We start from the raw sequence: 22,010 nt of genomic DNA on the forward strand, positions 1-22,010 counted from the left end.
AAAAATTTCTTAATAATAGTAATAGCTAGTATTTATATCATACTTTAAGATTTGCTAAGTGCTTTACAAATAGTATCTCATTTTATCCTCCCAAAATCCCTGGCAGGTAGGTAAATTATCATCTTCAATTTACAGACAAAGAAACTGAGGCAGATGGTGATTAAATGATTTTCTCAGGGTCACACAGCTAGTAAGTATCTGAGGTCAGCTTTGAATTCAGTCTTTCACACTCCAGGTCCAACACTGTACTGCATCACCTAGGGAGTGATAGAATCAGACCTAACATACTTCTCTTATTCTCCCATGATTCATTAAGTCAGAATTTTCCCACAGATCCCAAACATTGTAACTATACCCTTTCTGAATTGTAAAAAGTCTGTCAAAGTCTGAATCTCGGTAAGGGGGTGCTGAATAAGATGGTGTGACTTATGAAAAACCTGAGAAACAAAATTTCTGAGTAATTAATAATTTGTTAATTAGTCTAGCTAATAATCAATTAATTGATGGTCACTGGTTTCTCTTGATAACCAAAAACCAAGACATGAAGAGATTGGAAGCCTTAATATACTTTTGGGAAAGGGGGTACCCCTGACAGGTGAAAATCAATCCTTGATTGGTAAACAATTAATTAAAAAGCCATCAGCTTCTCCTGCTGAGAACAGGGCTTGATTATGAGACTCAGTTTCCTCTAGCAGTATGGACAGAGGAATCCATCTCTACCTAGACCACTCTGGTCATTTTTCTCCTTCACGAACTGGGTCACCCTAAACTTCAGTAGTGGGGTGAAAGGACATAGGCTTAACCCTCAGGGCAAGAATTCACCTATATTAGACTCTGTTTACACTTCAAATAGAACTGTCTTGATGAAGTTTAGGTTTGTTCTGTTTAGCCCCAGTTGGCAAAAATAGGACCAAAGTAGGAAAGTTGGAAAGAGACAGATTTAGGTTTTATGTCAAGAAAAACAAAACAATTGGAGAGAAATGTTCAGAAGTATAATAGGCTACCTTAGAAGGTGGTAATTTCTTCCTCACTGCAAGATTTCAGGGAGAGGATGGGTAGTCATTTGTCAAATATGCCATTGTGGGAATTACTTTTGGATACAGGTTGAACAAGATCCTTCCAGCTCTAAAATTCTGTGATTCTTTGAAGTTTATTTGTGTATAAGAACTTAGGGACCTGCCTCTCTTTTCTCCCTACTCTACTATTTCCCTTTAAATGAATGAGCAAAAATGAGTCAAATACCTAGTGAGCTCCTGAACTGTTATCATTCATTTAATATTATCCTGACTGTGCTTGCAGACTGATCCATATTGCCAACTGCAATCTGCACATTTATAAACTGTTTCTCTTTGGACATGATTTTCATAATATTTAGTATATTTAACTGATTATTAGTTGCTGTTAGACATACCAGGGAGAGTTTTTAAAGAAAACTTTTTATGATTCACCTTGGGAACGAGAGAGTAAATTTAAGTACAATGTATAATGTTTCTAGGCTTAGTATTTATTCATCCATGCCATATGAGGAATTGTTGAAGCAAATTGGAATTAATTTTTAAAATTCAATTTTATTTTACTTTTAGAACCTCACTCGCTTCCTCCTATCTCCCTTTTCTCCCATCCTTCCCGTTAACCCCAATTCCCTACATTGAGAAAGCAAGAAATTAAAATTGGAATTAGCTTTGAAAAGAAAAGATTGAGGACCAAAGAGAGGAAGATTTTGGCTCACTGTAAGGGAGAACATTTTGATTATTATGTTTCTCTAGTTGAAGGATGGGCTGCCTTGAAAAGTAGTTTTCACTTGAATTATTTATTCCAAAGCTAGTTGGATGAATACCTGTCAAAGATGCTACGGAGAGGATTCTCTGATTCTAAGATTACATATATAATTATTTTAGATAAAGGTATAGATACTTCAAATGATTCAAGATTTCATTGACTTTTTTCACTCACTTTTCATTCACTTCACCAAAATAAATTATAAATGCCTTCCCAAACCCCACTTTCTCATTGCAAGGTCAGCATGAGTATATGTAGTCAAAGCTATTCATTACGTAATTAATGATCAATCCTTTCTAGTAATGATGCTCTCCATATTTAGTTAGGTCAGTGAACAACAGATACAGAATCCCCATGTGGCTCATATTAGAAGGTAGAACATTTAGATAGATAGCTAGATAAAATTAAACACAGTTTTGATCTATATACATATGTATTCTGTTCATACGTATCTGATTTGGGGGGTATGGTGTGGAATCAGTGTGCATTTGGTTGTGATGTTGAAGCTATATCTCTTGAAATTTAGTTTATTCCCCTAATTTATGCAACTTTAAGAGAAATAGGATATTACTTTAACCAAGTAACAGTTGTGGTGAGAAAACTGTTTACAATTTCAAATAAAAATCAGTAAAATGCTTTATTTCATCCATAGTTCTGAACAAAAGTAGGGGAAAGAATCAATAGGCACATTGAGAAAGAAATTGGAGTCTCTGTGGGGCAAGTAACTTCTGAATATGAGTCATTTCCCACAAATACTTATTGTATACAGAAAATGCACAGTCATGCTAGGTTCACAACCTGGCAGTCACTGATCTTGGGGATTGTTTTGTTTCAGGGGAGAGGGGACAGGGACTTTTTAATTTGTTAGTCTGTGGCTGGCCTTGAGGGGGTCTGAAACAGGACAGAATCTGCTTCTTTTGGTAGTCTTTGAACAAGAATTGGGCCAAAAGGAAGGTAAAACATTGGAATTAAATGTCCATTTATACTGAAATGAAGGCTAAATCTAAAATCTTAACTCAAGTTAATAAGATAAGAGAATGAGCATTTATAGAGAGTCTATTATGTGCTTGGCACTGTGCTAGTGTAACAACAACATTGCTAACAGCTGTTGTCAGGGCATAAGACCAATAACACCAGCACACAGGAGGGCTGCTAGCAGAGGTTCTTTGATCTGATTTTCTAAGGAAAGCAACTTTAAGGGATTAACAATCTCACTTTACTTAAATATACATATATATCATTCACTTAGTTCAGGAGGAAAAGCCAGCACCCTGAACTTCAGAGCAAATACAAACAGAAATTACAAACATACACAGTATAAACAGAGCAAACACACACAGTTATCAACAGACCTGTATCTGGCCGTCTGACTAAAGAATTACATAGTTTCCAGAGAGCGAGGCACCAACATCTGGGTTTTCAAAGCCGGAGGGGCTCCAGTGGCTACCCAGAGTCTCATCTGGTCAAATCACACGAAATTTTTCCAGTGAGGGAGAGCCCCCAGCAAACCGTTAACTTCTGAATTTATATACCCTCTTCAGGGTTAAAGGGCATCACAACCATGCAACTCAAAACCCATGTGAGCTAGACTTTCCCCTGACATAAGCAGGTCATCAAAGACTCCCAATTTAACAAAAGAAACAAAGGCCAGACTCATCAAGGGCACTTGATTACCTAAGTGCTCCAAAAGAGAAAACAGTAAAAAAAAAAAAAAAGGCCACCTGAATTACTAATACACCTAGTACTTTACAAATGTTATCTGATTTGATCCTCACAACAACCCTATAACATAGGTGCTGTTGTTATTCCCATTTTACACTGGGGGAAACTGAGGCAATAGAGATGAGGTGACTTGCCTAGTATCACACAAGTAGTGTTAGAAGCTAGATTTAAATATATGTCTTCCAGCCTACATGCCCTGCACTCTATTCACTGCACCACCAGATACCTTAGAGAGAGAGGCTACAATGCTGTCCTCTCTCTGGCATGACATAACTAGTTAATTAAACAGATAGAGATTCTAGCATATATTTTGGCCACCAGTTGACACTACCCTCATACCACTGGCCCACTGGCTTTTCTAAGGGATATTCTGTGCATGTGAGTGGGCTTCCACTCTACTCAAAAGAAGGTATTCCCAGCTCCACACAAAGAAACCATTTTTCTCTCTTTTTCAAGAGTGAGCAACCTGATTAGCCACATTTTCTCTATGGATCTATAGATATGACTCAGAACATTTTATCAAATAGGAACCTTAGCTCTGAGTTCTCATGCCACTTTCGAGAAGCCTCCAGCAGCCAATTTACTTCATTTATAGGACTTAGATGATTGGCTTTTTATGGGAATGTGATATATTGAAAGGAAGGGTAGCTGTAAATAATCCATAGACTTTACTCTCATCATCCTGCCCTTTAACCTCACCGGGGAAAGGATTAAGCAAGAACTTTCAGGTTCAAAACTCAGAAGCACTTGGAAGAAATGGACAAACTGGAAGAGGCTGGCACTGCATCTCATTTGTTTCACTGTGGCTGGGTATTTTCATGGCAACCACCAGTTCCATCGGTCTTCCCCTGTCCTGGGTCTTGGCTGTGCTTGTTCTTGCCCTGACAGCCCTAGAGTGCTCCAGATAACCCTACAGTGCTCCAGAACCCCAACTTCAGATATCTGTCCATGTGAGTCTCTCAGTCTTTCAGGAGCTTCTCTGCCTCTGCTGTGGGGCAGATTGGATGCCTCCCCTGGGGCTGCTTCATTCCTGCTTTGGACTCACTCATGAGCATCAGGGTGAATCTAGCTGCATGTGTGTCTGGGGGCACCTGCCTTCAGACTTTGTCCATCTAGCTGAGTGAAAGGGGCACAGATCTCTATGAGACTTGAAGAGCCGGGAAGGGGTCCCAGCTGCTCATTTGACATATGGCTGTGAGAAGAATTTTAGAAATAATCACAAAGGATGCTGGACTCGAGAACTCTTCTTTGTCTGTTGGACAAATATGCATGTCCTGATTGTAACTAAACTTGCAGAGGAGGGGATTTTGTGATGTGCCGATTGATTGCTGCAGAGAGAGGTCTTCTAGGCTCAACAAGGAAGGTCAGACAAAGGAAAGCCTAAGGATTGACAAGAGACTGTACCTTGACGTGCTGCCAACTGCTGTGTGGGTGGGGGAAGGCTTTCAGGAACAGATGTGGAGACCTGCACGTTCCCAGATAATGGTTTCTTCCCTTTCTGAAAGCATGTAGCAGTACCCTGCAAGCAGGGAGGCCTGGCTAGGTAGAAGAGCTGCCCAACTTGGTGCATGGGGGCCAGCCCACTGGAGAAGAAGAGCAGCCAGCTGGTGCAGGGCAGCAGCAGAACATGTAGGATCTGTAGCTCAGCCACACAGCAGCCTGGCTTAACAGCAGAGCTGCTGTTCAGTGTATAATATATCTATATATATATATGTGTGTATGTATATATATGTATATATACATCCACTTATTGGAGAATTATGTGAAGAGCAGCCTCTAAGAAATGACAGCAAAAATCGTTTCTGCAACAGCGCCAGTTCCAGAGGTCTAAGTAGTCTTGGTCAGCCTTGCTCCTCCACCTGTCTCTTGTTTCTATGATGCCCGCTTGTTCCCAAGCATGCTGCATGCATTGGTGGGAGAGTGTGCCCCAGATTTATATATTGGTGGAATGTTAGGTCATCACTGTTCTTGCTTGTCTGAAATTCCTTTTTTAAGAGTTGACTGATAAAGAGTCACTTCCCAACTGATGAATTATTAAAGGATATGAACAGGCAGTTTTCAGAAGTAGTCAAAGATAACAATTATCATATGAAAAAATGTTCCAAATTACTCACAATTAGAGAAATACAAATGAAAGCCACACTGAGGTGCCATCTCACACCCATCAGACTGGCTAACATGACAGAAAAGCAAAATCACAAATACTGGAGGGAATGTGGAGCTGTTGGTGAAATGGTAAAAGAATCCAACCATTTTATAGAATAATTGGAAACTATGCCCAGAGGACGCAGTATACAACTATATACACCCTTTGATGCAGCAATACTGCTACTAGTTCTTGTTAGCTGAGAACAAAACCCAAAATTGAATAATTTAGATGTAAGTTTATTAAGTCATCCAGCAGAAGGGAGGGCTGAAAAAGGTGTGACTCACACCCCACTGAGTGTCTGTAAGTTACACACTATGCAGGATTTAAACAAAGGAACAGGCTAGTGTAGAGGCTGTTTCCAGATAAGGCACATTTGGTTGCTTGAGATGGATGGTAGGGGAAAAAAAACTCCTTACATTTATCTTTGGATCTGACTGGTCAGCATAATGTAGATCCTGAGATAAACATTAAATAAATCTGACTGCTAAGTAACAGGTCTTGTTTCTCAGCCACACAGGGCTGGGTTTAAACAATGTAATAAAGTTTTCCCAGTTTCCCCTGCTTTGAATTTAAAGCCCAACATTCCTATACTAGAGGAAGCACAATCGCAGAAGCAGATAGCTAGGTTAAAGTTTAAAATAACCCGAATCAGTAGAGGCATATCCTTCACTGCTCATCTTATCAAGGGCTTAATAGAATTCCTTTAAGGAGTAATAGAAACAAGATTGGTAGCAACTCATAGTCAGAGGGATAAAATTGGGTAAGCATCCGGGCTGTAAATCAGGGGATTTAGATTTGTACCAGGTTGACATAAGGCCACAAATATTACAAAATCTAAAAAAAATCCCTTTAGTATCATAAAAGTTGAACAAATTTATTTCAATAGTTGCAATCTTATACATTCCTTAAGGAAACAGTCAAGTTACAGATTAAAATATATTTAATCAATTTAATTCATCTTGGATCTTAGCTATTCCATGTAGCCATTTGATACTTGGAAATATGTCCCTTTGGAAATTCTGGAATAGGCCTCATTCCCAAGGTGGTTATGGAGAAATGCTCTTCCTAAATTTGTTTTTTCCAATAAATAGTTCATGTGGTGAAAGCTAGTTCAAACCTTATTAAACTTTGACTTGTTCTGTTGCTATTGTTCTTAATAGAAACATCTAAAGCTAATTTTGTGTGTGTGCTTGTATTCTTAGAAAAAACCAATCTGATCTTTTTCCTTTTTTCTCAGAGTGAAGTTTATAACTATTATAACGTAAAACTTTTACATCTTTATCATATCATATTTTTGTCTCATTGTCCTACCCCCTCTTTGAGGATATATATTATCCTCATATCATCTAGAAAGAATGAGATAATTTAAGAATATAATTTTATGTGAATATATAACTATTAGTGACCATGAATTCAGAGTAGAAAAATTAAAAAAATTAAAAACAGTGACATCCTTCATGCTTGCATCCCATTATAGTGACTCAGAGATATTTAATATTGCAACAACAGGATTCATTTCATACACACATATGCATATACACACACACACATACACACATATATGAAATGAATCCTGTATATATATGTATATATGTATACACACACACATATATATTTACACACACACACACACACACACACACACAAACTCTCCAGTCCACCTACCCTTGTTACAGAAATTTGCTATGGAAGAAAAAAGGAAGGACATGCTTATAATGTTATCAGGATTGTCCCTTCAAGGGCATACACTGACCTGACATCAGCATAACAAGATTGAGCTTCATTAACTCTGATTCCACTTAAGAGTCATAGTTAACATTTCTTTTAGAATAGCTATTCCACATTATTCACAGGGCACCATAGCCAGGCTCAAAATTAATCAGGTGGGAAAATTTTCTTGTTCAGAGGGCAAATAGCACAATAGGGAAATTGAATCAGGAGAATCCTATATCACATTTGCAGGGTTGTCCTTTCAACTTTTTTTCAGGCACAGACATCCACCTGTAATTCCCATCTGGAAGTTCAGGAACTATATAGTAGGTGTATAGCTGCCCACTCAGAAAGAGTTTGAAACAACCTTCCCTTTTGGGGACCCCCCCAACCTACTGTCATTGGTGTGAGTTGGAAGGAATATAAATATTTATGTAAAAAAGAGTACTGGGGTAGTGACGCGGCTGTTACATATCTATCTGTCTCTCTGTCTACTGATCTGTCTGTCTATCTGTCTATCTATCTGTCTGTCTATCCACTTACCTACCTACCTATCTGTGTATTCCTATAATAGCCAGCATTTATATAGTGCTTTAAGATTTGAAAAATACTGTAAATGTTATTTCATTTATTTGATCCTCACAACCACCAGATGAGGGAGATGCTAGTGTTATCTCCATTTTACAGATGAGAAAACTGAGGCTTAAAGAAGTAAAATACCATTAGATGTCTGAAGCTAGGTTTGAACTCAGGTCTTCCCAATTCCAAATTAAGCATTTTCACCTCATGCCATGTAGCTATCTTGGGAGTTACATCTGAAGATACATACACCCATACAACTCTGAGATTGACCAAGCTAGGTTCAGAGAAGTCACTGCCAAAAAGTTGAAATTACTTTGGTCATAGCAGTTATGGAGACAAATCAAATATTAACACTTGGAGGTGTCAGCAAAGAGAACACACGTACTTGCTTATTAAATAATGGACTTTTTAAAGTTTAAATATAATAGAGTAAGAATTTCAAAACATTATTTGACTGTATTTCACGTTTTTCTCAGCTACAATACTGACATCTTAAGTTTGCAATCCGTTATGATCATCCCAGTCATATTTAGGCATATACACCATAAATATTCATTAAATTGTTTAATTGTATTAAGAACCTTAAGTACATAATTTCATATAGTTTATTTTTTTCAATTAATAAGAATATTATTTTCTCTTCCTCTTTTACTTGCCCATTAGAAAAGAAAATAAATTATAGTATCCTTGTAACAAATACACAGTGTCAAGAAAAACAAATTTCTTCATTGGTCATCATCTGTCCTCTGGAATCATGGTTGATTGCCACATTAAGCAATGTTAGGTCTTTCAAAGTTGTAGTTACACTGTTGTTACGGAATAAATTGTTCCCTTGACACAGAACAGAAGCAGTTTATTCTGTGACAATAGTACACCAGAATGGTCAGACCAGCTCATGACTCCACCAACCATGTATCACTGGGCCTTTTTTCTTTTAAGTCCTACCAACATTCATCATTTTCTTTTCTTATAAACTTTGATAATCTGAGTGTGAAGTGTAACCTCAGGGTTATTTTTATTTGCATTTCTCTAATTATTAGTGATTTGGAATTTTTTTCCATAGGACTATTGATAGTTTGGATATCTTGCCTATTCATATACCTTGACCCATGTGCATCATTTTAATAGTATAGTATACTAATAATTTAGTATATATAGCATATGTTGCATGTATATGTGTATATATATGTATACATATGTAATAGTATGATTTTAACACAGATTTGACTTTCAGGGAATACAGACTTATTAACATGTATGTGTTTTCATGTACATGTGACACATAGGCTTTACATCAAATTCAGTTCACAGCTAAATATATATTTTATGCATATTGGGAGATAATGTGAATTGCAAAACTTGAGCAATGAACTCACAAGCAGTAGTAATGGAAATTCCATGTTCATAACTGAGGAAGAAGGCAAGGTTTCTACTGGTTCTTTTCTGCTCAATCTGAGAAGGCTTTTTGAAGGAAGTAGAATTTTAAGTGTACATGACAGGAATGCTGCTCTAATAGCAGAGTGCTACATAGGTGGTCCTCCTAGCTCCCTACATTGGCATCAGTACTTTCTTCCTTCGCAGATTTATTCAGTGCTTGCCTATACTAAAACTCCTCATGATTAGATAACGTGTTCCCACTTCCCATTAACACTTCTTCTCCTGTTATATTTTCATAGCTCAATGTGGGGGAACTGTCGAGGAGATGGAAGGGGTTATCCTGAGCCCTGGATTTCCAGGAAACTACCCCAGCAACATGGATTGCTCTTGGAGGATAACACTGCCTGTGGGCTTTGGTAAGTCTTATGGCCCCAAGGAGTCTGTGTCCTCTTATGTTCAGAACCCTGGAAAGGGTGCCAAGAAGCCTGGTTTCAAGTCCCAGCTCTGCATATGTCATTCTGTGACTTTGGGCAAGTCTCTTAAGCATGTTTGCTTATCTATTAATTAGGAGAATAGCCCTTGCTCCATCTGCCTCATGAAAAATTATTGTCAGGGTAAAATGAAAACATAGTTATGAATATGTTTTGAAAAAAGTTGAAATGTTTTAAGAAGTCTAAGGAATGATTGAGAAATGACCTAAAATCAAGAGACTTGGAATCTAAAATAATGTAAAGATACATGTTTAAAATAGAATTTATCCATTTGAGATGAGCCTTAAGTTGTGATGGTATATGATGCAGCATCATCCTATATGGAAAGATCTAGTGCTCGGGCAATGTGTAGAACTGGTCTCATTCACCAAGAAAGGGTCAGAGTTTCTAACTAGATGTATTTCTTTAGCCAATGGAAGGAAATAGACAATTTACAACTTGTGCCAAAACTGAGAAATGGCTTACTTTGACGGTTAAAGCTATTTTAAAAGGTTAGGGGCAGAAATAAGGTGCAGTGAAGAGTTTTCTCTCCCATGCTGAATTCAGTAAATGCTAATTGTGAGCCTATGGAAGAGCATTGGTCTTTGCATGAGGAGGAGAAGAATAGTTTAGAGAAGACGTGGCTCCAGCTCTTACAGAACTCGTAGTTTAGTAATGGGTTCCAGGTGCAGCATACTAGAACCACTCTGTGAATTAGGTAATTCCTTCTAGTCTAGGAACTTCAGTAAAGCCAACCAAAATCCCTAGGCAGAAAATTAAGGGTCTGAGGGAACAAGAATCAAATTAAGAAAAATGACAAAATCCACGTTTTGATAGCTGCCATATTATTTGACAGGTCTTTAATGGTAGCTGATGTTGTGCTAAACATTGGGGGAAACATGAGAAGAAGAATCTCCCTAGAAATAGTAATATCAGTCAACAAGCATTACACACTTACTAAATAAAGCAAAACAGTCCCTGCTCTCGTTGGAACTTGCATTCTAATGTGGGAGTTAACACACCTAATATATATGAAACAGAAAACACAAGGTGATATGTAATAAATGCATAGCTTGTACTTGCTTTAGGAAGTCAGAGGAGAGCAAGGCCCTGTGAGATAGTATAGAATTCATATAACCTTGGTTAGGGCAGAAGGGAAGGACTAAAACATTCTAGGTTGGAGAATGGTTTGAACAAAGATGTGGAGATAGGAATAAGAAGGTGTGGTTTTGAGGAACCAACTTGATTGTTTCTTAGCAATGCATGGGACCTTGAACTGTTCGTAAAAAACAAAAGAAATTGTAGACTCTAAACTTCAAAAAGTTGACTTGTCACTCCCATCACACTGACTGCGGGCAGAGGCTGAGTGCCTTGTAACTGTTTCAAACCTCACTCTCAGAAGACAGGAGGTGTGGGAAGATGGTGAACGAGAGAAGGTACCAACCCCTATCATGGCCCAGGAAAGAGAAAAAAGAGACAGTTATTAAATTACAGCTTACTCTTAATTATCCATCCTGTTGAAATGACTTTATAGCAAGAATTGTCCCAAATCTGCTCTTGTTTGGTTTCAGAATTCTATTTCTATATCTATACATATACATGTTCAAAAGTGTGATATTAAATTTACCTAATTATGACTACCCTCCAGGGTTAATATAAAAATGAGTTTACATTCTCTGTATATGCACACCAGTTGGGTAGTAAGGTATATTATTTTGGGTGCTTGGGTAAAATGGAGAGGTGACCCCTAGGTTCAAAATTTTGCCATAGTACTCTACCAGTTGGATAATTGAGAGTGGGCTACCCTTTAGCTCCTCACCCTGATGTTAGAATACAGAAAGCTAAGTTTAGAATGCCCTAGATGGGGTGTAAATGAGTCAGATTGTTTGGATAATCTCTTGGCTCCTCACTTCTAGAGTCCCCAGAGAGTTCCCAACATGATCACATGTCATTTGACCCTCCTTCCTGCTCAGGGTCTGGGTCATACTGAACCAATTTAAATATGCTATAAAGTTAAATGTGCTATAAATCAAATAAGCTCTTTATTGCAAAGTATAACCTTATGTTTCAATGTTTCTGATATGGGAATAATCTTTAAAGAAAACAAAATCCAAAACTCCTGCAGAAGTTGAAATGGGAAATACTTCAACTTTTTTTACTTCCCATGTTTCTAACTTAGAAGGTAAATGCTACTCAAGGCAGGAGTTTGGATATTCCAAGCTCAGAAATCCTCTTTGAAGCTCATATCCTCTGTGACTGTTAACACTAACATTACTGGCTTAAACCCCAAAACAATAATAATTGCCGACACATAGAGAGAGCACTTTACATGAATCCTGTCACTTGATTTTCCCCAAAGCTCTGTGAGACACAAATACACAAGTGTTATTACCCATATTGTAGAAATGAGAAAATTGGTGAGAAGTTAAATGACTTACTGTGGACACACAATTAGACTAGATTGGAATCCAAGTATCTCTTGACTCCAGATCCAGCACTGTTTCCACTATACTATCATGTATCTCTCAAAGCTCCAGGAGTGTGATCCTGTTCAGTCTCTTCTCCTGCCACCAGAGCTAGTTTGTTCCCAGTGCTTTTCCCTTTACTTTATTGTTGTTGTGCAGTCATTTTCAGTCCTGTCCGACTCTTCGTGACCCCATTTGGGGTTTTCTTGGCAGAGATACTGGGGCGGTTTGTCATTTCCTTCTCCAGATCTTTTTACAGACAAGGAAACTAAGATAAACAGGGTTAAGTGATTTGCCCAGGGTCACAGAGATAGTAAGTGTTTGAGGCCAGATTTGAACTCACAAAGATGAGTCTTCCTGACTCCAAGGCCAGCACTCCATCCACTGTGTCGTCTAGCTGCTCCCCATGTGTTCTGAACTCATCCAGCAACAGAAGGAAAAAGGGTTTTCCAAAAGGTTTTCACTAGCAATTCAGAAAAAGGAGGAACAAGTATCAAACATTTAATTTAGAATACAAAATACTGGATTTGTAGACCCCAGGATTTTTATCCTACAGTCTTCTTATTCTGAACTTACAAACCAGAGCCATATTTTTGCTTCCTGGGCTAAAATAGCTGCTGCCATGTAGAGGTGACATCTTGCCCCTAAAAGTGAGGTCTTCTTACAGCCTCCCTGCTAATTAGTCCACATTTCCACATTTCCATAAAGCTTCATGCTGCTACTAGCTTCTTTCATCAAATTGCAGAGTCAGAGCTTCTATCAGCCATGATACTGCTCCTTTAATAGGACTTTGCTTGAGTCAGCCAGACAGTCCACCCACTTCTTCAGAGTGACTGATATCATGATCCTATCTCCCACAGGGAATATTACATATTTACATTACAATTTTGCTCACATTGGTTCTTTACTTTCTGTTCCTATTGCTACCACTCTAGTTCAGGCCTTATCACCTGTCACTTGAACTATTGCAGTGGCCTCCTAATTAGTCTACTGCTATTAAATGTCTACCCTCTCTAATCCAACCTTTACTTTACATAACTGCCAAAATTATCTTAATAATTTACAGATTTTGACCCTTCTGTAGTAGGATAAAATACAGATTCCTTAGCCTGTCATTTAAGGTCCTCCACAGTTTGATTCTTCAACACTTACCTACCTTTTTTTCCCATTGTTCTTCATTAATGCACTCTGTGTTCCAGCCATGGTCCCCCATTGTCATTCTATATTCTCCTGCCAGTTCATTCAGACAAGCCATCCCCTTTGCCTAGAACACACTTTCTTCTTATTTCTACTTGTTGAAGTTCTTTTTCTTTAAGGCCCAATTTAAGGCCCCTCTCCCAAAAAAACTATGAAGTGGATCTCTCTCTCCTTAAAATGTTTGTAGCACTTTGCCCACCTGTCCTTTGCATTTATGTCTCTCTGTCTTATGTCTTATGTCTCTCTGTCTTATGTCTCTCTCTCAGTTACTTTTGTATTCCTTTTCCCTCCTTTGTGGTTGCCCTAGATTTTAAGACTCTCAAGAGCAGAGCCAGTGTTAGAACTATTGTTATATCTCAAGCACAATGCACAGAACCGTATATATAGTAGGTGCCTAATAAATGTTTATTGACATTACAATCCGTATATAATACCCACCAATCATAAGAGAAAAGAAATTTATTTCGAATCCTAATTTCGAATCCTAAAATATTTAAATGCAATAAAAACAAAGCAAACTATTGAGGCAAAGTTATTTGAGGATATTTTTATTTGAAGCCATTGCTGTATTAAGATATACTGAGTAGAACATATATAATATGTATGTATATATATATATATGTATGCATGTATGTGTAATGTGAGGAAACTAAGGTTCTTAAAGCAACCTCTCAGTGACTTACTATATGATCAGCTAGTAAATGTCTGAGGCAGGATTTGAATTCAGGTCTCTTGATTTCAAGTCCAGTATTCTGATCTTCTATTTATTATATTGTCCAACCCGACTTTATCAATACAGATTTCTTTCCTTAGTATGCACTGTTTTATATAGGACTATATTGTGAAGGGTCTTACCATTAAAAAAAGATGACAAATTATCTTGTTAATTAAGAACTTTAAATAAATTAAACAGAACAGAAGAAGATGAACATTTAAAACAAAGAAACAAAAACAAAAGAATTCCAACAAGGAAAACCAAAAAAAAAAATTTTGCTCTCTCATCCTGGAAGGACCAGCAGACCCAGGGATCTGTAGCAAGAGCTTTCAGCTAATGCTAAGGTCTTTTGTTTTGGGGTGGTTGTGCTTGGCTGTGCACATATATAGAAAGATATTGGTCAACTTGCTGCAACATAAAGAGAAGTCCATTTCAGTACATCCTATGTTGGAGGCAGATGCAGCAATAGAAACTGTGTCTTTAATCATGTAGGACTTCACTGAGGATACTTTTTGGCTGTTCTTTTAACATTTCATTAAAACAATAATGACTGTTTAGATAAGGCACTGGGCAGCTGGGCAGCTTGCTGGCAGCCAGTTGGACCACTAGATGGTGCTCAGACTTCTCGTCTTTCAGCTGGTCAGTGATGGCATTTAGATTGTTTTAGGGGTAGACTATGTGAACAAGTGAACCGCATGCTTTCATTCACAGAGCTATCTGGTTATTTCAATATGGTAGCTATTATAGATAATTTATTAAATCAAGAAGGATTCAACAAACATTTACTGTGGTAGACAATGCAGGGGATACATAGATAATTTAGGCATGGCATCTTACCCTCTAGATATGCACAGATCATTATAACATAAAATAAAATGTGGCAAGTGTATGAATGAGGTATAGTTAAGGTTCTGGGAGACTTGTGAGGAGGAGAAATCATTGACTGCTGTTGACATCAGAGAAGGTTTCCTGGAGGAGGCTGCATTTGAACTGGATCGTAAAGGTTAGGTAACATTTAAACATGTAGAGATGGAAGAGGAGAGTGGTCTGTGGAGTTATGGAAATAAGGGGAGAGAGTCATAGGACAAGTTTTTAGTGATCTTGTCCCATGACTAATCCAGCTTTGCTGTAGCATAGAGTATGTGAAATGGAATAGTGATATATGAAGTTAGAGAAACTTAGATACCATTCTAAGGAGCCTTGTGGACCATGGCTCATGGGTGTGTTGTATAAGACTAAAGAGAATATTCTGTCACCTTCTCTTAAACAAGGAAACATGCCATTCACAAAGCATGTATTTTGTGTCTAACTTTAAAAGCAAATAGAGATGACAATCAGAGTAATATAAAAAAATGTCCCAAATAGGAACACTTAAGGCTCTTATATACTGCAATATAAATTGTCTAATGCTCATCAGAATAGATGACTACAGTAAAATGTACAATCTCATCTTCTGTGTGTCTGATCTTTCTGAGTACCATTGGACTCTGTCACTCTTTGCATCTGTTCTTCCCAGGCTTGCCCTTAAGGAAATCTTTTAGGTCTGTCACTCTGGGAATTGTTCTTGCAGCAACAGTATCAGTTTTTGCAATCAGGCTGCCCTCTTCTAATCTGGGAGATGAAAAGCAGTTTATTCCTGGCTGACCTTTCAAGTTCCCTGACACAGGTAAACTGTACTTTCTACTCTGTAAATAGGACTGTCCACATGCTTGCTTGGGAGTAGAAAAGCATAACTCATAGATTTAGAAAATTCAAGTTAGCAGAACGCTAACAGAGGGAATGTGGGATAATAGAAAGAAAGCTAGGACTTGTTGCCAAGAACTGGGGCCTTCATAAACTGGAGACAGGCTGCCTAGTTCCCCAATACCTGTTCCAGCAAAAACCTGAAATTCCCATTAGATCAAATAATGATCAGGAATTCATTGAGAAACTACAATAAATAAAATTTTCTACCCTTAAAAAAGTCAACCAGATGTTTACTGGTAATAGGAAAGGGATCCCTTAAACAATGAGAGTGATAGAGCAACCAGAAACTGGATATATGTAGTCTGCAAAGCTCTGTACCCACAAACAGCAAGAGTGAAGGGCTTCCCTGAGAAAGCCCCAGGGTGATGACCTTGAAAGCCCTGGGGGACTTTCCTGGGGGAAGTTGCAGCAGGAAGCAACTACCATGGTACCGATCAGCGCTCAGAGCAGGACAGCCCAGACCCAGAGGCTCTGAAGTCTCTAACACTATGTCTTAAGATGCCAGAGAGAGCCCTGGAGATGTAGCTCTCTACACCTCATGGATCCAGAGGGGTCTAATCTTGGGAGGTAGAGGCCATCACAAGAACTCCAGACATCCAGGCAAGAATGAGCAGGGCCAACCACCTCATCTAAAAGTGTGTCAGGGTATGGAGTGTGGTCCTGGCCCAAAGCCCTAATTCAGCAACCAAAGTTGGAGAGATGAGAAAATCATAGAAAACACCATGCCGAATCAAAAATTATTACAGATCTAACTGCATAACAACTGCAAGCAGAGACTCAAAGGAAAAATGGATTTTCCACAAGAACTACATGAAGAAATGAAGTAAGAAATAAAAATGAAATAAAAGCTTTGAGTAAAAGCTTTGGGAAGAGAATAAGTAGCTTAGAAAGAGAAAGTGATTAAAAACCCGTAAGAAACATATTTTCTGCAAACTAGAATAGATCAAACAAAAATCCATGACTCCATGAAACAGCTACACACACACATACGTATACATGTATATGTGTATATAATGTATATGTGTATGTGTATATATACACATTAGAACAAAATCAAAAGATTAAAAAAATAGAAGGAAATATAAGATATATGATATCACAGAAACTGTCCTGGAAAGCAAGAGAGATAATTTAAGAATCACTGAAGTCTCTGAATACTGTGATTAAAAAAACCTTGTCACTATATTTCTGGAAACCATAAATAAAATTTCCCAGCTCTCTGAGAACCAGAAAGCAAAGAAAAGATAGAATCTACAAATCACCTCCTAAAAGGAACCCACAATAGAAAAGTCTGAGGAAGGTAGCAAAAATCCAGAATTCTTACATCTAAGGAAAAAATGCTGCAAGCATCCAGAAAGAATCAATTCAGTTTCTAAGGAACTACAATCAGAATCATACAATATATGGCAACTTCTATTAAAACATAAGAAAAGATTTTGAATACAGTATTCCAAAAGGGAAAAGATACAAGCCTACAACCAAAAATCACTTACCCCGGCAAAGCTGAGTATAATCCTCAGAAGGAAAAAAAATGGATTTTTAATGAAATAGGAGAGGACTTTTAAGTATTTCTGAGGAAAAAAGTATTAGGAACTTTGAAATATAAACATACAAGTCCAGAAAAACCTTGAAAAAGAAATTTATTCCAGTAGTTAGAAGGAATTGTTTGATGATGAAATGTTAATGATGTTCTAATAAGGGAAGAAGAAAGAGGGTCCCTTCAGAACTGTCATATCTTCAAAGGGTATTGAAGGAGTTAAGTAAGAAAGCCAAGGTCTTGGGAATAGATTGGTTTTATTCTGAGGGTTTAAAGAGGGGAAAGATAAAAGGAAGAAGAGTGTGGAACTTGTTATTTCTCATAATTGGAGAGCATGAGAACTAGAAAAGAGGGAAAGGATGGAGAGAACACTATCATATGAACCTTACTTTTATCTGAAATGTACAAAGAAACATGAAATGTGTTGGTACACACACACATACACACACTCAGGAATATGGTATAGAAATGAACTCAGCAGGGAAACACAGGAATAGGGGTGGAGTTAAGAGAGAGGATGATAGGAGGAGGGAATAATCACAAGCAAAACAACCTCTGGATCCTGGAGAGGAAACTAAAAAAGAGGAATTGTGGGAATTAGAATTTATGTGTATGCCTTAGATTGTCTTTTAGACAATTGAGGAATAACTAAACAAATTAAGGTATATGAATGTAATGGACTATTATTACAATCTAGGAAATGATAAAAGAGATTATTTCAAAGAAGCCTGGGTAGGATGATTTTACAGAAAGTGAAGTGAGCAGAACCAGGAAAACTATTTGTATATGGAAAACAACATTGTAAAGAAAAACCAACTTTGAAAGACTTAAGAACTCTGATGACAGCAGTTCTCCAGCAGAGCTTTAATGCAGCATATTATCCACTTTTCTACAGAGTGGTGATAGACTTGAGGTAAAGACATGATTTTTTGGACGTTGTCCCTGTGTAGGATTGTTTTTTTTTGTCCGTTAGGGTGTTGTTTTCCCCTCTCCTTTCTCTCAATTAATTGTGAGGTGAGGGAGGGGACAGGGGAAGGGTTGGTGATTGACTCCGTCTCCCTCCCCCAAAAAAGACCATTGAAATACTTTTTTTAATGCACAGAAGAGAACCAAAGGTAGTTCAGAAGGAAGCAGAGACAAGGTGGATAGTTTTAAAAGTAATGTAAAGTGTTTGTAGATTGATATCTACAGATAAAGATACATATACAAATATAATATAGTATACTTAGCATATATATAGATATGTACATATATGTATATACATATACATACGTATATATCTATATATCTCTATCTACCTGCATTTCATGAAATGGAGGTCCATGGATTCACATAGACTATTCTTTTTGTGTTCCACTGTGTATATGGGCATATTCTTTTTAGGAGTGTTTAAGTTGAGAACAAATTTTTTTTTTAAAGTGAAGAACTCTGGACTGAGTTAAGAGACTTGGATTCTAATTCAAGTAACTTTTGGAAGTTACTTTACCTAACTTAAAGTATGATGAAGTTGAATTAGTTCTCTCATGTCCCTTTTAGCTCTCACATTATATGTATATATTATTTTAAAATAATATTAACCAACATATAGCAATTTGAATTTGCACAGCATTTTATAAGCATTATCCCATTTGAGACTCACAACAACTTTGTGAGGTAGGTGCTATGGGGTATTATTATCACTATTTAACAGATAAGGAAGCCTAGGATTAGAAAAAAATTCAGTGCTTTTCTGTAGCTATGCATCTTATGAGGATCAGAAACAAGATTTGAAACCAGGCCTTCTTGATTCAAAGTCTAGAACTCTCTCCATTCTGTCACCCTTCCCTATGTCACACTTGTTTCTGAACATCTGAAAGCTTACTAGTGATTGCTCAGTTGCTTAATTCTGAAGCTGTTTTTCGCTTTTTATCCTCTTTAAGCTCTCTGAAAACCCTACCTGTTGACTGTTTCTTCCTTTTGGATGCTTACTCTTTCATCTTGTACAGCTATGCTGTATCTGTTTCTGACTGGTCCTACTCAGTCTTTATTGTGGAGTCAGTCATCCATCTCTCACCCTATAAAGGTGTTTTCCACAAGATCTTGTCCTGATTTCCTTTTCTCATTCTGTACATTCTCTGTTGGAATCTTGTCTTTTTCTGTGGGGACCATTGTCATCTCTACACAAATGACTCCTGATCTATAAGTCCACCTAGAATCTCTTGTCTGATCTCCAGTCCTAGATCTGCAAGTTGGCTATTTCCATCTAGATTTCCATTTGAGACCTCAAAGTCAACATGGTTAACATGGAGATAATCTTGAGGCGGTGTGTATAGCAGAAAGAGTGCTGGACTTAGAATTAGGAGAGACCTGGGTTCAGATGTAAATGTCAGTTACTGTTTTTTTCTCACAGAAAACTGTGATTTCATTGATGCCGATGATTCTTCTAATGATACAGGTCATAATCTACCCATGTCAATGCATCCTATGCTACTCTTATCCATGCCCTCCCATACGTTTGCCATGAGGGATCCACCTGTTGTGCCTTATTACTTGTTTTTATGATGTTGACTTATACTGAACTTGCAACCTATTAAAACCTTCAGTTTCTTCTTATGAACTGTTGTCTAGCCAAATCTTCCACAGCCTATACAAAAATTGACTTTTATTAGACTAGGCTCATTGTTCTAATATCTTGAAATCCTTTTTGATCTTGATTCTGCCATCCAACATGTTAGACAACACTTTCAGTTTTATTCATTAGTAATTTTGATAATTTTTTTGATAATAAATAGTAAATATGATAATATAAGTTGTGGCTGTCCAAAATGCAGCCTGCAGGCTGCATGAGGCCACAGAGCTCTCACTAAAATGGCAAATCAAAATATATTGTCCATTGTTTCAGTAAGAACCTGTGCCTGGACAGCCCTGATATAAGTGATTTGGGGCAGATAGGTGGTGCAGTAGATAGACTACTGGGCCTGGAGTCAGGGAGACTCATCTTTGTAAGTTCAAATATGGCCTTAGACACTTACTAGCTATGTGGCCCTGGGCAAGTTTCTTAATCTTGTTTGTTTCATTTTCCTCATCAGTAAAATGAGGTGGAGAATGAAATGGCAAACCACTCTAGTATCTTTGCCAAGAAAACCCCAAATAGAGTCACAAAGAGTTGGGTGTGGCTAAAAATGACCGAACAACAAATTTTGATAAGCATGTTATCTATACTTTAATCCAAGTGACTGATAAAAACATCAAAATAAAGACAGAGTCTGACCCTTTGGGTACTTTACCTCCTCCAGGTTAACATTAATCAAATAATCATTAATTAGTCCTGGTCATTCAACAAATTTCCAAATCTGCCTAAGTCAACTTTTGCCCATTTGAAAACATTTTGAAAAATATATCATAAGAGGATCTGTAGATGCCTGACTGAGTCCACTAAAAAACCAATGGACAAATGTGTTAAGTACCTTCTATATGCTAGGCATTATGCTGTTGAGAATACAAAGGCAAAAATGAAACTGTGACTGCCCACACAAAGTTTATATTCTATTTACATTTGTTAAAATTCATGTTTATCACATGTACTACACTCACTTTACCAGCCGAGTAATCTTGTCAGGAAAAAAAAAGTATTAGTCTGGCATAAAATTTTATTGATGACCCACTGCTGGCTGTTATGCTTTCCATTGCCTAAATGCTCACAAAACACCCCTTTAATAGTAGAATTCTTCCTGGGCCTGGCCTCAAGCTTCTTGCCGTATAGTTTAAAGGATCCACTTTCCTCTCTTTGAAAATTCTGACATTTGCTTACCTTCATTCTTCTAATTCTATCCATAGCTAATTCTGAATTAAATTCTTATTCCTTGAAAGGAAGTAATGTACTTCAGGTAGGTGGAAAGTTGATTCTTGGGTCTTTCCAATGCATTTTTCAAACTCAACCTCACCTCTTAACTGTGCTCATCAACCAAGAGCTCTAGTTAATGTTGAAAGTGGTGACAGTGACAGCACATGAACCATAAGTATGAGACAGCATTATGCTTGCTGAGTGTTTTCTGTCTTCATTATGGTCACTCTCCTGTAGCCTTAAATGAACCTTATGTTAAATGCTGTTATTAGTGCCCCTAAGTATATCACTTATATCCAGTGGACTTGTCACTCTAGTCATGGAAGATTTTAGCAAACTCCATTCATTTATAGCCTTTCAGCATCTTCTGTGCCTTAACTAGTGTATCATGTGAAGAAAGTATCAGTACATACTTCTTCATAGAGAACAATTAAAATGGTTAACTCTTCCTTGCTCACACATATGTATCTGTCCACACATAGAAGAAAATATATTCAGACATCTGTGTGTGTGTGTATTTACAGATCCTTTCGTGTTCAGACACACAGGAGAGAGTACATATGTATCTATAAAGAGATACACATTGCCATTTATACATATATGAAACATACATAGATAAAAACACAAATATACAACTATATGCTTACATATGCCTATACAAATATAGATGTATGTTCATACCTGAGTCCTTCAGTTGAATCTGTGTCTTCAGCATTGTATGTATTTCCATTACTGGCA

General features: G+C 37.5%; 1 protein-coding gene across 1 annotated transcript in view; it reads left to right on the forward strand.

Moving 5' to 3' along the window:
• CSMD2 (CUB and Sushi multiple domains 2) overlaps window positions 1-22,010 on the forward strand; it is an 842,922-nt gene that overhangs the window by 713,942 nt on the left and 106,970 nt on the right. Inside the window, exon 40 of the mRNA XM_036743760.1 lies at window positions 9,619-9,735. Coding sequence (XP_036599655.1) covers window positions 9,619-9,735 — 117 coding nt within the window. The remainder of the gene's footprint in view (window positions 1-9,618; window positions 9,736-22,010) is intronic.

Source organism: Trichosurus vulpecula, chromosome 2 (genome assembly GCF_011100635.1).
Source record: "Trichosurus vulpecula isolate mTriVul1 chromosome 2, mTriVul1.pri, whole genome shotgun sequence".
Taxonomy (NCBI): Eukaryota; Metazoa; Chordata; class Mammalia; order Diprotodontia; family Phalangeridae; genus Trichosurus; species Trichosurus vulpecula.